We start from the raw sequence: 16,747 nt of genomic DNA on the forward strand, positions 1-16,747 counted from the left end.
TCAAAAATCAATGTAATTTGCCATATAAACAGAATAAAGAAGAAAACCAATATGATTATCTCAATAGAGGGAGAAAAAGCATTTGACAAAATTTAACACACCTATTTGTGATAAAAACAAAACAAAACACAAAACTCTCAGGAAACTAGAAATAGAAAAAAATTTCAACCTGTAAAGGGCAGCCACAACAAAACCTGCAGCTAACACAATATTTAGTAGTAAATAATTGAATGTTTTCACCCTAAGGTCAGGAATAGGACAAGGGTATGTATTTTAATCACTTCTATTCGATATTATACTGGAGATTCTAGTCAATGCAATAAACAAAATTTTAAAAAAAGAAGGAAAAATTTCTTTGAAGATGACATGATTGTGTACATATCAAATCCTAAGGAATCCACCAAAAAAACAAAAACGAAAAACCTACTAGAATTAATAAATTTAGCAAGGTTGCGGGATACTCACTCGTATAAGTCAATACATAAAAATAAATTGTATATGTGTATATACTAGTAATGACCTATTGGAAAATAAATTTACAGTAACATCAAAAGACAAAATGTTGGGCCGGCCCGGTGGCTCAGGAGGTTAGAGCTCCATGCTCCTAACTCCGAAGGCTGCCGATTTGATTCCCACATGGTCCAGTGGGCTCTCAACCACAAGGTTGCCAGTTCAATTCCTCGAGTCCCGCAAGGGATGGTGGGCTGTGCCCCCTGCAACTAGCAACGGCAACTGGACCTGGAGCTGAGCTGAGCCCTCCACAACTAAGACTGAAAGGACAACAACTTGAAGCTGAACAGCACCCTCCACAATTAAGATTGAAAGGACAACAACTTGACTTGGAAAAAAGGCCTGGAAGTACACACTGTTCCCCAATAAAGTCCTGTTCCCCTTCCCCAATAAAATCTTTAAAAAAAAAAAAAAAAAGACAAAATGTTTATGGTTAAATTTAACAAAACGTGTAAGATCTTTACACTGAAATGACAAGACATTTTGAGAGAAGTTAAAGTGAGATCTAAATAACTGGAGACATAGGCCATGAACATGAACTAGAAAACTCAATATTACTAAAATATCCTCCCAAAATTGATATATAGACTCAATGTGATCCCAATCAAAATCCCAGCAAACTTTTTTGGTAGAAATTAGTAAGCCTATTCTAAAATTTATATGTAAATACAAAGGACCATGAATAACCAAGACAACTTTGAAAAACACCCACAACACTGGAGAACTCCTACTACATGATTTCACGACTACTGCAATCAAGACAGTATAGTAATGTTGATTGAAAGGACAACAACTTGACTTGGAAAAAATCCTGGAAGTACACACTGTTCCCCAATAAAAGTCCTGTTCCCTTTCCCCAACAAAATCTTAAAAAAAAAAAAAAAGACAGTATAGTAATGTAACAAGGATAGACATATAGATCAATGAACAGTAGAGTCAGAAATAAAACCCACACATATATAATTAACTGATTTTTGATAGATATGTTGACCTTTAACAAATAGCCAGATATTTCTCCAGCAAAATGGATTTATTAAGAAACAGCAAAGAATTGCAATTCCAGGCATGCTGTCTAATGGTGAACCACGAGCAAGTCCAGAGAAACAAAGGAAAACCTCTTTTATGGACTTGCAAAGGGGAGTCCACTGAAGGAAACTGGAAGTTTGATGTACAGCAACTTTTCATTGACTGAGTTATGGCAATCTCCCATTGGTTCAGCTGTTATTGGGGAAGGAAGGTAGTAATGTAGTACCTTTCACTTCCCGTCCAAGATACAAGGTATGTCTCTTCCTGTTGGGGTCAGTAGTGTGTGTTGAATGACCAGTGTGTGAGACTTTTCTCTTTTAACCTCCCAACTCCATTTTAAATGAGGTTTCTGTGTATTAATTTTCACAGGTGGCAAGTAATTCAACGGAGAAAAGGTAGTCTTTTCATCGTATGGTGCTGTAACAACTAGTCAGAAATATGGGTTAACCCCCCCCCCGGGAAACTTTGACTCTTATATCATACATAAAAATTAACTTGAAATAGATCATAGATCTAAAAAGCTAAAACTATAAAAAGTTCTAGAAGAAAACAGTGAGGAGGAGCCAAATAAGAAGTGGGATGATTTCCACATAAGCAATAATATGGAGAGATGTGGGGAAGGGAACTTTGTAAGAGAAAAATAATTGCCTTCCATGGTAGGAAATGGATTGATACCATGTGAAATTGGGGGGAAAACAGCTGAAGAAAGCGGTTACCTCTGGAGGAAGAGCAATCAGGAATGGGAAAGGAGCTCCCATTTTTTATTTTAAAACTTGTAGTATTATTTGACTTTTACACTATGTACGTGCATTTCATAAAAGTAAAATTTTCCTGTATTATTTTTAATTATAATACATATTAATAATACATATTAATCTTTTAAACAGAATACTAAGTGTTTATTATGCACTGCTTTATATTTTATAAAAGAATTTCAAGTGTAGAAAGATGAAAAAGGGTTTTCTCATGATTGAGGGGTTAGAACTTTTGCTTTTGGAGACAAAGTTAATTTTTAATGACAAAATGACACTTGAAAAAATTATACATACATGTGTGTATATATGTATATGCATATATAATATGTTGCATACATATATATAATATGTACATACATACATATATATTAAGGTGGATTCTGAATATATAAAAGTGAACCATTTTATAAACCTGAAACAAAGTCATAATAACCCCCAGAGAGTGCATCCTATGAAACCAGGTTCTTTAGAATATGAGAAGAGTTGATGAACAAGTAGAATAAATATCAAACTCTTAACAGTGATTTCTAGGAGAGGAATTTGCTGGGTAGTGGTCAAGAAGAGCTTTCATGCTTCATTCTGTATAAAGTACTTTTATTTTCTACTTCATGTATTACTTATGAAATAACAAAAATTTTAAGAATTAGTAGCCCCTTATAGTAAATGTTTACACATTACACTTTCCATTAGCCATCTGCAAGAATAACATTCATCCCACTTAAATTTTCATTAAATTTTACCTATTTTTTCCTCCCTATGTCTGTCTCTCTATCTCTCTCAAATCTATGTGGAAACTATACTATAGGATATTGACTAAGTAATTTTCTTTTTTAAATTTTATTGGGGAATATTCGGGAACAGTGTGTTTCTCCAGGACCCATCAGTCATTGTCCTTCAATCTAGTTGTGGAGGGTGCAGCTCTGCTCCAAGTCCAGTCGCTGTTTTCAATCTTTAGTTGCAGGAGGCATAGCCCACCATCCCATGCAGGAATTGAACCAGCAACCTTGTTGTTGAGGGCTCGTGCGTGCTCTAACCAACTGAGCCATCCAGCCGCCCCAACTAAGTAATTTTCTTAAATAGCATCCCTAATTGTTTAAGACACATGATACTAACTTTTGTCCAGTACTGTTTACATTTAACGTTATGATTTAGATTTAGAAGTATTCCTTAACACTCAAGAGAAAGGTCATAACCAAAATCCCTATTGTCAAATTTTGACTGTCAAAATTAAAAAGCAACATCTATAAAATTTGGTGATAATTATAGGAATATACTTGAGTATGAAATCTTCCAAAAATATTAAGAAATGGTCTTAAATATAGCACTGGAACTACAAAAGATTCACAATCATAGCATAAAATGAGTAATTTTGAGCAATGAGTGACAAATTGAGAAGGTGTTAAAAAGAGCTATAAAAATAAATGTCGTGGATGTATACTCAGATACTATGAGTCAGAACTTAGTGTGGCATTTTGTCATTTATTTAATAATCATGTTTACTCAATTCACTTTATTACAATGAATAATTTAATAATTAAACAGCTGTCAAATTTATAAGATGAGGTTCTTCTTAATTAGGTAACAGATTTAGATGCAATGGAACATCTTGCAAGAAAAGCCACAATAACCAGTTAGATTTTTCTTGGAAAAAGTATGTATAGTTTTAGGCTGGCTGTGTGCAACTTCCTGAAAGCAACCCAAATGCAGAAAGCAACAGAAAATTTGGTTGATAACCTGTTCCTGATTTGATGGTACTATATTCTTTTCACTTAAACACATTGCTGAACAGATCACAAAGTTCCAAAACTAGGTCTAGCAACTCAGATTTACAGATTTAAATGTGATAGAATTTCCTTAACATGTCAGTAATAAAATAGCTTATTTAATGTCCAAGTAAAATTCAAATTATACAAGTACTTACTGTAACAATTTACATTAATCAATATTGCAAGAGGAGAGTACAATACACTTAAATGATTGCTCAATAAAAGCATAACTTTTGACTAGATATATATACTTGTAAAAATTAATCAAATTTAGTTCAATCTTAAAATTGCTTTTTCATCCTTCCTCTTTTGAACTTATTCCAATGGTTTCTTAACGCAGAAAAGGTTTTTAAAGACATTATAATGATATTACAGCTAACAAAAAATTAGACACTAAATACTGTAAGTTATTAAATACTTTTAGTCACTAGTTATTTTAAGACTGTAATAATAGCGTGTTGTGATTTGAATTCATTTACACTAATATAAATTGTCCTCCGTTTCTACTTTCCTGTCTTTTCAAAACCAATATTGTTCTCTAACATTAATCAAAACCAGAAGAATCTGTTCCCAGTATTTGGCTCAGTGAAAATACCTTACATCTTCAGGGGCTAAAAATGCTTATTTTCAAAAGGGGGAAATAATAGAGAATAATTATAAAGAACACATGAATTTGTCATCCCCGAAGAGCGAGGGAGATTTTTTGTTCTAGTTTCAATGGAGTACAATTAAATTGCCAGGTAAAGCTCAAAGGTCGTCTTTTTTATTGTGGTTCGATGGTGCTCCGCTTCTCTTTGTATTCCCTTTTAGCTTCCACGTTCCTTTTCCTAGCCGCCCCACTCTTTCCTCCAGGCCCCCCTTCTTGAAGGTTTCACAGTCGTGCTCCCTGGGTAAAAGGAAGTTGCAGTATTTTCAAACCTTCTTCGGGCCACCAAGGGTGCCCGCAGGCTCTCACCGGAGGAGCCCACCTCCTTTGTGCCCCCACCAGACACAGCAGGAAGAAGAACCAGGTAGCCGAGCGGGGCGGGGCGCACACCTGGGCAGTGGGTGGCGCCCCGACAGCAGCGCTGGGGTGGGAGGAGGGGAGCCTGCTCCCTCTCTACCCTCCGCCCCTAAGGCGGTGACTCATCGCGCAGAACCCGCGGGCAGAGGTGAGCAGCCCCCCGCCTGCGCCGGGAGGCGGGGCCTCAGGTCCGGCAGGTCCGCGCCGCCCCGCCCCGCTCCCAGAGTGCGCAGTCCCTCGGCGACCTCGCGTCGTCTGCCTGGTACGGGGAGTATCCTGCCACAGTCCCCTCGACGAGGACTCGCGCGTCCCACACCTCGCCCCTCCCGGCCTGCTAGTGGGCTCCCGAGGCCCCACTCTTCCCGCGCGTTCTCCCGTGAGCTGTGGCCCGCCTCGCGACCCCCTCCTCGGCGCGCGCGCTTGGCATGGCGCCCCCTCAGGTCCTCGCGTTCGGGCTCCTGCTCGCGGCGGCGACGGCGACTGTGGCCATCGCTGAGAAAGGTGCGGAGCAGAATTGTGGGGTTGGCCCCCGGCGCATGGGACGAAGACTGGGGAAGGGGCGGGCGGCCGCGTTTTCCCGCCTGGAGACTGGACGGCGCCCGGGAGGCGGCGGGAAGGCGCCCACTCTTGCCGGCGGGAGGGAGCATCCTCGCTTGGTCGCTTTGCACTCCTCTCTAGGGAAATGGCCCGAGGTAGGGGCAGAGGGGCAGACTAGGGACGGAGTGGCCACGTACTGGGATTCTTCGGCCTCTGAGTGTGCGACAAGGTCCGGGGCGCACTTGGGGATCTGGAGTGGCCGAAACCAGCTCGGGCCAGGGCGGGAGTCTGCGACGTCGGCCTGACGGCCTGCTCCTCCTGGGGTATCTGCGGCGGGCCCCGCTTGTCCGTCTTAGGTGGGGACTTGTGGTTGCGGGGAGGCCGCCGGGCCCGCGACGCATCTGCGCCGGCGAGAATCTCCTCCTGGACCTTGACTTCGGGGCGTGTAGATGTCTTCCTTTTTCTAAAGATCATATAAGTAATGCCAGTTTTATTGTAGGGAACCTGGAAATACTTATAACCTTAAAGAGTAAAAAAACTATAATCCCGCCACTTCAACAGAATCCCGTAGTTAATAATTCGGTATATTTTTCTTTCGTATATTGCTCTAAACATTGTCCTAAACCTAAACACGTAGTTTTTTTTTAATATCTCGATCCCTCCTCCCATCCAGATTTTTCCCGTTTTCTTTTAGTCGTGAAAAACACGATTTAAGTGGTGACAGAAGGAATCTGTTGCTTGGAAAATCACACCATTATTCAAAAGTCAGACATGTAGTTTGATTCCAGTTTTTCTTACTCTGGGATAAACATCTTGGTTGCTATCTCTTATTTATAAATTTGTAAGATGGTGGCTAGAAGTGACATGGCAGTTGGCCAAAGCTTTCTGGAAAGGCTTTTTATATCTTCACCAGCAGGGCAAGCCTAATTCATTACACTTTCAAAATAATGCAGTTTAACCAATTCATGATGTTCTAGTGTCAGTCGGGGGCTGTATACTTAAATTGCTTTCAAATGATGATAGCTGCTATAGCCATGCATTCAGAGAAAGTCTGTACCTGATTGGCCTGTTTTAAATTTCACATTGGGCAGGAAAAGTGTGCTTTGAGCAGGTGCAGTGTAGTGCTGCTTAAGCTTTTAACTCCTTGAGGACAGCCACTGTAGGGACAAAGAGTTAGTCAGGCTCCCTCCCCCGGACAGCTACTGACCCTGACCAGCCCGCTGCTCCTATAAGATAGGTCATAGGTCGCACAGGCACCCTGGGGATGGGATATCGATGTGACAGCCACTATACTTTCCCCTTTTGTGAACCCAATATTGAGTTTAGTGCTGGTCAGATTATATAGATGGTCCCTATTGATTATATAATTTAAATGGAAAAATTAAAGCCAACTTGGGACAAGGGATCAATATTAAAATTCTTAGCTAGACAAATAAAAGGAATTAGGTGGACTTGCCATTTTGAAGTTAAAGTGAACTTTTGAGATAGTTAAGGATATAATTTCTACTGACATCAATACTCAGGATGGGCAGCTTAGTATCACTTTCAAAATTGGGTGCCAGGGTTTAGTTTAATTAGGAAACCCACATACAGAGGTGCCCCCTAATTCGAGAAACCATAAGTTTTCTAAGATACAGTCCGAGGGTTAAATATGTTCCCATTAAGCCCAAAAGTAAGCCTCTTTATTAAGAAGATGGGGATGGGGGTGTGAAGGAGGGAATGTGAGCTATTCACAGATCCTAGAATTGGAATTGTTGATTTGGGGAAAAGAGTAACTGACAGGCAAGGGTTTTTCTTCATAGGAAGGAGGGAAGCATCTGACACTGGGCGTATCATAAAGGCAAAGCTGAATATGATGTTTTGAGGGCTGTATTCTTGGTTTTAAAAAATCAAAATGGGAAAGCATGCAAATTAAACTGTATATAATACATACAAACTATTTAGCATAGTGTCAGCCACTCAAATTATAGAAAAAATACTCAGGACCACTTTTTTAAGGCTTTGTATCCCTGTAACTTGGGCATTATTGTCAAAATATAATTTAGCTGGGACCCACGGTTGATAGTTGGATTCACATTTTAAAGTGAATTTTTAAAAAAATTTTTTCTAGAATGTATCTGTGAAAATTACAAATTGACCACAAACTGCTCTGAGAACATGCATGGAGAATGCCAGTGTACTGCAATTGGTACACAAAATTCTGTCATTTGCACAAAACGTGAGTAGAATATCCTCATTGCCTTTAAACTTTATTTTGAATTATATTTCTTTAATGGATGTGTTTTGAGTTGGGAAGCCGTTAATTGGGCTCAAGTCTGAATTTTGTCAAAATTATCTCATACCTGAAGCTTCATGAATCTTTAGAAACTGACTGTGGAACATGTAAGTCTACAATAACCTTTGGCCCTGGGAGTTTAGAGTTAAATTAAAATTATTTTTCCTTAAGCATAAAACTGCAGTTATTTTTCAGTTTGACATTACGCTTTCTTTGCAGTGGCTAGCAAATGTTTGGTGATGAAGGCAGAAATGAGTCACTCAAAGTCTGGGAGAAGACCGAAACCTGAAGATGCTATCCAGAATAACGACGGACTCTATGATCCTGAGTGTGATGAGAACGGGCTCTTTAAAGCCAAGCAGTGCAATGGCACCACCACGTGCTGGTGTGTGAACACTGCTGGCGTCAGAAGAACGGATAAGGACACTGAAAAATCTTGCTCCGAACGAGTGAGGACCTAGTGAGTTGAGCTGCCTGTATTACTTGTTTTCAAATTTGTTTAATTAAACTTACTTTTGAATATGTAATTCAATTTCATGATTTGGAATTCGAAAGATAGAAAAGGGTGTACAGTAAAAAGTCTCCATCCATCTCAATCCCACCGCTACCCAGTTTACCTCCATAGAACTGATGTCGCCAGTTTATTCCATAACCTTCCAGAGATATTTTATGAATTTACTGGCAATGTATTTTTTCTTATGGTAGCATACTAAACACAATTTTCCTTTTTATATTTTTATTTAACACTGTGCAGTATTTTACAGTTGGATTAGTATGAAATGTATATGAATGATTTAATCTACTTGCTCATTTATTGTGTTTTAAAGGGAAATAGGGTTGTCTTAGGGATTATGTAATGAAAAGGAACAGAAACACACTCTCAAGCTAGCATAAGACTAAAGGACTAAAAACTGGAAAGGCATCAAGACCAAGGCAGGCACACTTTGCACTTCTGTCTTCTGGAACCTTGAGGTGATTTTTCTGTTTCTCAGTGCCTTTCTGTGTCTTCACTTGAATGTGGCCCAACATGATCAGCTAAGCCTTGATTTGACATGACTTTGTGTGTTGTGGCCAGAGGCCAGCGGGTCAGTGTTAGAAAGGGTGTTTCCTCCTGGATGAGTTCTTTATGAAAGATGTGTGAGGGCCAAGGAAGAAATTAAAGGCATATCTATTGCATAAATCTTTCGCTGTTTACTGTAATTTCACTTGGGAGTTTTATTATTAGCTTATTAGGAAAATAATATAAAAGTCTGAGTTTTTATAGTCAGTCAACACAGTCTTTTTACTTTACAGCTGGATCATCATTGAACTAAAACACAGAACAAGAGAAAAACCTTATGATACTAAAAGTTTGCAGATGTAAGTGCTGTTCAATGTGTTATATTTACACAGTTGGTGCTCAACTCTTCCATCCCACACCATTAGAAAACTAAAACAAGTCTCAATGCTTTTTAGTATTTCTGAAAAATAAGATACTATACAAAATATTTTTAACCTTATTTTGAAATGGGATTACAAGAATAGTATAGATTTCTGTAATATCCTTCACTTAGATTCACAAATGAACATTTGCCATATTTTCCTTTTTTATATGTGTATGCATATGTGTATACTTTCTATATTTAAGCAGTATAAATATTTTTTTGCCAGAACCATTTGAGACCAAATTGTAGACACCATGCATGCCCCTTGACCCCTAAAGACTTTTGTGTATTTTTCTTAGAAACAAAGGGCATTCTCTTACATAACTAGTATACACTTAATCAAATTCAGGAAATTTATTGTTATACCATATTGTGCCAGTTTTCCCAATATTGTCCTTTGTAACAATTTTTTATTGTCTAATCCAGGACCCAGTCTAAAATCATGTATTGGCATTTAGTCATCATGACTGTTTAGTCTGTTTTAATATGGAACACTGTTTTGGCCTTTCTTTGTCTTGTTTTATTGAATGTCCCTCAGATTTGGATTTGTCTGGTGTTTTGTCATAATTAAGTACAGGTTATGCGTTTTTGACAGAAAAACCACTTAGGTGATGTTATGTCCTCTGAAGTACTTCACATCAGGAGGCACATGTCAGCTTATCCCTTTACTAGTGATGTTAACTGTGGTTAAGGTAGTGTCTGCCAGGTTTCTCCACTGTAGAGTTACCATTTTCCTTTTTTTTAAATTAATAAATATATAATCTGTGGGCAGATACTTGATACCCTGTTTCTAATCAAAGTCTAGCATCAATGGGTGATTCTAGCCTGAATCAATTATTAAGATTGTTGAAAAATGGCATACCATTTTAAACAAGTTTGGTTAATGATGATTCCAGACATTGAGCTATCTGCTTAAAAAGTAGTGCTTAATGTTGTGTAGTACAACCACTTTTTTTAAAAACATGATTTTTAATTATTTATAGTGCACTCAAGGAGGTAATCACAACTCGTTATCAACTGGATCCAAAATATATCACAAATATTCTGGTAAGTTCTCTCTTTTTTTAATTTAGTAAATGAGCTTTAGCAGAAAGTTGGTGGAACAGCAGTATAGTTTGGGTCTGATTTTTGGTGGTAAAGATTAAACTGCATTTGAGTAATAGTTTCAGTTTTGGGCACTTGATAAAGCAAATTCCCTATTTTGTTTTCCTTCCATACCCTTTGAAAACTTCAGTTTATCCTTAAAGAAACCATAGTATCTTTTAGTATCCTTAACACATGCCAGTCTTACGTGGAAACCGCTCTCTATGATTGCTTTTGACACATACATACTTTAGGGTGCTACCTAGCCCCCGTCTTCTCGTTTTAAGGAGCTAGCTAGTCCTTAACCAATTAGTCCTTCCTTTTTCAACTCTGGTTGAAACATGCTTGAATAGTGTGATGGAACGCTTTCAAGGCAGTAGGAATTTATTCTTAAATTCTTCTAGATTAAAACTGATGTCATTTTTTAAAAGACTTTGGAAGGAATATACTTTTTGTTTTCTAAAAGCGGAACATGGTAAATGGATACTGCATTTCGGATTGCATTTTAGTTTTGAAGTAGTTCCAACTAAATGTGGTGTTTTAATAGTTTGTTTTAAAATCTTTTCAGGAAAAAAAAATTCTTGAAAAAATATGCAGTGTAATTGTCTTTGTTTGCATTGCTGTCTTATTTTCTTTGGATAGATTTAAAGACCTTCCAAAGATTTTTAAATTATTAGTGATAAACTCAATTATCTACTAACGGAAAGGAACACTGACACATGTAGATTACAGAAAATTACACTGAATATTCTGCTTATTGAACAAAGATATTTTCATACAAATTTGGTTATGTTACTATTAATTTATATTTTTCAATTCCCTCCCCAACCAGTATGAAAATGATATTATCACTATTGATCTGATGCAAAATTCTTCTCAGAAAACTGAGAATGATGTGGACATAGCTGATGTAGCTTATTATTTTGAAAAAGATGTGAGTATAATCTTCCTCATTTTATTCCTGTGTTTAGAAATGTAATACCTAACATGCCTCAATGGATTCAAGATCTTTCATCATCTATTTCTCTAGATCAACCATATCTCTATTCCCCAAGTGGTTTCTGTGCTGCAATTAATGTCTTCCCTATCACTGACATGTACCTTTCTTACACGTCTTTCTTGTTTGTATATTTATGCCTTTAATCAAATTGTTCTGCCTAGAATATCTTCTCGTAATTCTTATCTATTACCTCCTTGGTAGTTACTTAGTTTGTATGTATAGCCTTTCCCTATTAACTGTTTCCATGAATAAGAGGCTGTGTGAGAAATGCTATGTAACTGCTGTGATAAAATAGTTTGTTTAATCTTTAATATATTATGGGGTGGGACAGAAGGAAGAATAAGTAAAATAAGATTTGCCATGTGTTTGTATTGTTGAATCTAGTGATAGGTACATGGGACTTCATTATAGTAGTCTTTTTACTTTTGTATATGTGTGGAAATTTCCCAGTATGTTTTTACAAGTTTCAGTGTATGAGATTGTTATCACTAAAACCGTAAAGATTCTTGGCAACAGTTCTTTTGGTTTGTAATTGGCGTGTAATTCTGTGTGGCCAGGTTTTCTTAAATATTTTAAATTGTTTTCCTTTTTCTCAATATAGGTTAAAGATGAATCCTTGTTCTATTCCAAGAGAATGGACCTGAGAGTAGATGGGGAACAACTGGATCTGGATCCTGGTCGAACTGCAATTTACTATGTTGATGAAAAGCCACCTGAATTTTCAATGCAAGGTCTAAAAGCTGGTATTATTGCTGTCATTGTGGTTGTGACAATAGCAATTATTGCTGGAATCGTTGTGCTGGTGAGTTAGAACAAGTGAAATTTTATTTAAGGGTGTTATACATTTGCAAGAAAAGGTGACAATATGAAAAGGCTACATTCATTTTCCAAAACATACTAATAAAACAAAAACCTTCATTTTTTTTTTATAATTCTCTATAGTGAGTGAATCTATTGGTTTTCTGGCCTCTTTTTATAAAACAGCCATGAAGGAAGGAAGGATACTAATCTGAGAAAACCTTGTAGCTGAGCCCTTCACATATTTTAAAACAAGATATGTTGCCATCAAGTTGAATTGAAACAACAGAACACAGATTAGCATAGAAAGGAGTTAAAAGTGATAAATGTGAAGCAGCAGTTCTAAATAAAAGATTAGCAAATTACATTTAGCAGCGCTTCAGAAGAAGAATATCACCTGAGTAAGAAGGGTTTATTCTAGAAATGTAAGGATGCTGCAGCATCAGAAACTCTTACCAACATAACAGAATTCAGAAATAGATTTGAGGATATGTGGGAACTTATATTTTCAGTTCAATGGAATTACCACACTTGGCTATTCATCTGGAAGAAAACAAGAGTTGAATTCCTATGTCATCCCACCAGGGCTGACCATATTGCCTAACTGTGTGTGAACTGCACGTCCTGGAGCACAGTGATGTGAAAGGAGTTGGGCAGTGCACCTGTGTTGAAATACAAATTCCAGATGAAGTATCATTAAAAATGTAAAAAAAAAATAAATCTCACAATTAATTTAGGAAATATTTATATAACCTTGGGTAAAGGAAACCAAGTAAAGCAAGAAATCTGAAATCTGAAGGAAAAGATAATGTATTTGATGTCATTGAAATTAAACCTTTTGTATGGCAAAGATACTGTAGAGTAAGAAATATCATTGATAGGCTGGGGGAAAATACTTAACATGTATAAAACAAAAAAGGGTATCATATATAATACTGTGTTTACCAGAAAATAAGACCTAGCCAAACCATCAGCTCTAATGTGTCTTTTGGAGCAAAAATTAATATTAATATATTATACCCGGTCTTATTTTAATATAATATACCGGATCTTATTGTACTATAATATAAGACTGGGTCTTATATTAATTTTTACTCCAAGAGACACATTAGAGCTGATTGTCTGGCTAGGCCTTATTTTCAGGGAAACATGGTATATGAGTATAAAGAATTCTTAACAAATTGATGAGGAAAGTAAAGAAAAAATGGTAACAGGTATGGACAGGCAATTTATAGAAGAGGAATTCCAGATGGCAAATGAACACATGAAAGATTAATCGTAGAAATCTAATTGTCCTGTATAAATGAAAGCACAACTACATAAAGAAGCATGGTCAAGGTTATATATTGCAGTGTTGCTAGTGAGGGTGAATCTGGAAACAATCTGAGTGTACATCAGGAGAATGGATGAGTAAGTTGTGGTACATCCATGCTATGGAATAATGTAGCTATTAAAAAGGATGAATTCAGTGTATAGCTTTTGAGCTGGTAGAGTTCCTATGACGATACAGGTTGTCCAAAAAATATTGCATGATCCCGTATGTTTATATATGCTTGCATTGGGATGGAACAAGATGTGGAAGAATGCACACCAAGCAGTTAAATTTCATTCAAGATAATTCATTTTTTTCTCAGTAAATTTTTTTCTTTTTGGTTTGTTTCACTAGTTGTGGTAGACTTTTTTTTTTTTTTTTAGTTTAGTAGTGGATTTTAATTTAGTCAATAATGTCTGTAGATAGATTTTAAAATTAAATTTGTTTAGATAGGAATTAGGTCCATTAAAAGCATATATGTCAGTTTAGACCAACTTTTTGTTTGGGTAGCAATCCTAAAATAGTAATCTTTTTCCTTCCATTTAGGTTCTTTCCAGAAAGAACAGAACGGCAAAGTATAAGAAGGCTGAGGTAAATGGATTACTTAGTAAAAAGGCCCTTGTTTAATCTCTTACTCCTGATAATCACTGTAAATTCCTAGGTACTGGGGTACATTTTTAGTATGGTCCTTAGGGTGCACCCTTGCCTAAGTTCTTTTAGAGGCATACTCTAGTGGAGTCACATTAGAGAAGAAAGTGTGACTAATGACCTGATTTATTTATTGTGTCTGCCAGTGAAATCATAATAATTAAAAACGAATTTATTTGTGTCTTAGTAAATCTGTTGCATACTAACTAGTCACGTCCACTAGAGTGAAATTAAAGTGTGAGATTGCTAGTGTGTTTCAGTCACTTGGAATTTGATATGAACACACTTGTCCTTGAACCCTATCAATAATATTTTCAGTATATTCTCCACTTACTGTATATTTATGTGTTTATTTATAACTGTATATGTGCTATTTACTGATGTTTTACCAAAGAACACAGAAATATAAAAGAATATTGAAAAAAATCTAGAAAATTTTAACATCTTGCATTACATAGTTGATCATCTAGCTTACCTGGATTGGTGACCACACGTCTAGGGGACTATCCCTGAACTGAATCATAACAAAGTCAGAATGACAATGTAGTGTTGTGGGTAAGAGCAATATAGACCCGGGTTTGACTACTTTTTAGTGGGGCAAGTTATCTAACTTCTTTAAGCCTCCATGTTTCCTTATCTGTAAAATGGGGATAGTAGTACAGACCCATTGTGAAGGTTGAACAAAGTAATCTTTGTCAAGTGTTGGTCCTATGCCTGCCACAGACAAAATGTTTGCAAACTGGTAGTTGTCACCATGTCTCAGTTCTACCTATAACTAACTGTGATCTGGAACTAGTCACTTAATTCTTCAATTTCCTCATCTATAAAATACAAGATTGATAATAGAAAACGAATTGGTTCCTCCTAAATGTAAAAATGGTATGCATTTAATAAAAATTTTATCCATTTTTAAAGATCCAGTTTACCTGCTACCTTCCCGTCTCTTTAGCCATCTTATCTCTAAATAGCAGTTTAGATCGAGCGCTCAATGTGTGCTTCCTTGTAATATAACTTTTTAAAGAAAAGTTTAAATAAGTCTCATAGATGTGGAAGAGAATCATCTTGCTTTCCTCATTAATGTTTTTTTTTTTTTTAACTTTACAGAATGAGCAAACGATTGGGAAATTATTTAAATTTTTTTTCTCTTTTCTCCTCCATTTCAGATAAAGGAGATGGGTGAGATGCACAGGGAGCTCCATGGATAACTACTGTAATTTGAATAGTAACTACAAGAAGGGAAATTAGCAAACGGACTCAGATTACAAATATATGAGCATGGGACAAAGAAATCTCTGAGGACTAATATTTTGTTAGTTAACATATATTTGTAATAGTGAAACCTGCACTCAAAATATAAGCAGCTGAAATTGACTTTACCAATCTTAAAATTTGACCACAAGTGTCATATATATATAGATCTGATATCCCAGAATCTGATTGTCCTAGAACTTGGACGGAATAGTTAAAATTATTTATACATAACATTGAAGAGTGTGCATTAAATATGCTTTCACAGTAGAGTTTGAGTGACTACTGTCTCATCCATTTGTGATTGAAAGCTGCCTTCCTATTTACGTTGAGTTGTGTATATATATGCCTTTTTTATGAACTATGAAATAAAAATTTTAAACCTGAATTTCCTAACTTTATTTGAATTATATTGAATCAACTTTCATAGTATACATGTAAGATATTAGGTTAAGAAATGCTCTGAATGCTAACTACAAATTAGAGTTTTGCATAAGTACTAATCATGTATATTTAATATAGTGTGTATAACCTATAATATGTAACTTCAACGCAGAAAATTCAGTTTTATTCTAAATGAATCTAAGGTTCTGTTTTAGACAAATGGGCATTTTGGGAAACCTTAAGGCAGAATTGATGGAGAACGTTGTAAACCATGAATTCTGTGGTTGGCTGAGTTAGAAACACCAGTTTTTCAACATCTTATGTGATGAATAGTTACGGTGCAAATAACATTTTATATGAAGTTAAAGAAATGATTTCCTTTTGATAGGAATATTTTGAAGACACTATGAAAAGAACACTAAAGAAAATATAAAAATAAAATATAAAAAGATTTAAATATGATTTTTATCTCTACTGTAGTAGGTAGAATTCTAGGATGGCCCCCAAGATTTCATATCCTTTCATACCATATTAATATATATGCCATATGTAAACCCCTCCCTGAGAGTATGGGCAAGGCCTGTGAATATGGGCTGTCACAAGATTAAATTACGTTATATGGCAAAGGATTTTGCAGATGTAATTAAGAACCCTAATCAGTTAAAAAGATCTCTGTGGGTGGGCCTGGCCTAATCAGTGAGTCTTCTCAGCATGTCTAAAGGTAACAGACAAGCAGCAGAAACCACAGATGTACTATTAGCCTTAAAGCAGACTACCATGTTGTGGAGAGGGGCCTATCAGCAAACAGCCCCAGAACAACAGGAACTGAATTCTGCCGAATACCAATGAGCCTGGAAGAGGACCCCAAGTCCAGATGCCATGACAGCCATGGCAGATATCACTGCAGTCTTGAGACCCTGACAAAAGGACCCAGTTATATGCTTGGACTCTTGACCCATGGAAACAAATATTAAATGT

General features: G+C 36.6%; 1 protein-coding gene across 1 annotated transcript; it reads left to right on the plus strand.

Annotated features, from left to right (window-relative positions):
• Positions 1-5,282: 5,282 nt before the first annotated feature.
• Positions 5,283-15,773, plus strand: EPCAM (epithelial cell adhesion molecule). Its single transcript, XM_019748593.2, has 9 exons — positions 5,283-5,561; positions 7,708-7,815; positions 8,092-8,332; positions 9,166-9,231; positions 10,280-10,343; positions 11,212-11,313; positions 11,981-12,181; positions 14,036-14,080; positions 15,301-15,773. Exons 1-9 carry the CDS (start codon positions 5,486-5,488, stop codon positions 15,340-15,342), a joined length of 945 nt encoding a protein of 314 aa, XP_019604152.2. The 5' UTR covers positions 5,283-5,485; the 3' UTR covers positions 15,343-15,773.
• Positions 15,774-16,747: the final 974 nt, after the last annotated feature.

The sequence above is a fragment of the Rhinolophus sinicus genome, linkage group LG05 (genome assembly GCF_036562045.2).
Source record: "Rhinolophus sinicus isolate RSC01 linkage group LG05, ASM3656204v1, whole genome shotgun sequence".
NCBI lineage: Eukaryota > Metazoa > Chordata > Mammalia > Chiroptera > Rhinolophidae > Rhinolophus > Rhinolophus sinicus.

Excerpts from the sequence above, each read along its gene's own strand:
- EPCAM (XM_019748593.2), top strand. The coding sequence starts at position 5,486 with ATGGCGCCCCCTCAGGTCCTCGCGTTCGGGCTCCTGCTCGCGGCGGCG. Across the intron at positions 8,333-9,165 it reads TCCGAACGAGTGAGGACCTA|CTGGATCATCATTGAACTAA; the intron begins GTGAGTTGAGCT and ends TTTACTTTACAG. Across the intron at positions 14,081-15,300 it reads CAAAGTATAAGAAGGCTGAG|ATAAAGGAGATGGGTGAGAT; the intron begins GTAAATGGATTA and ends CCTCCATTTCAG.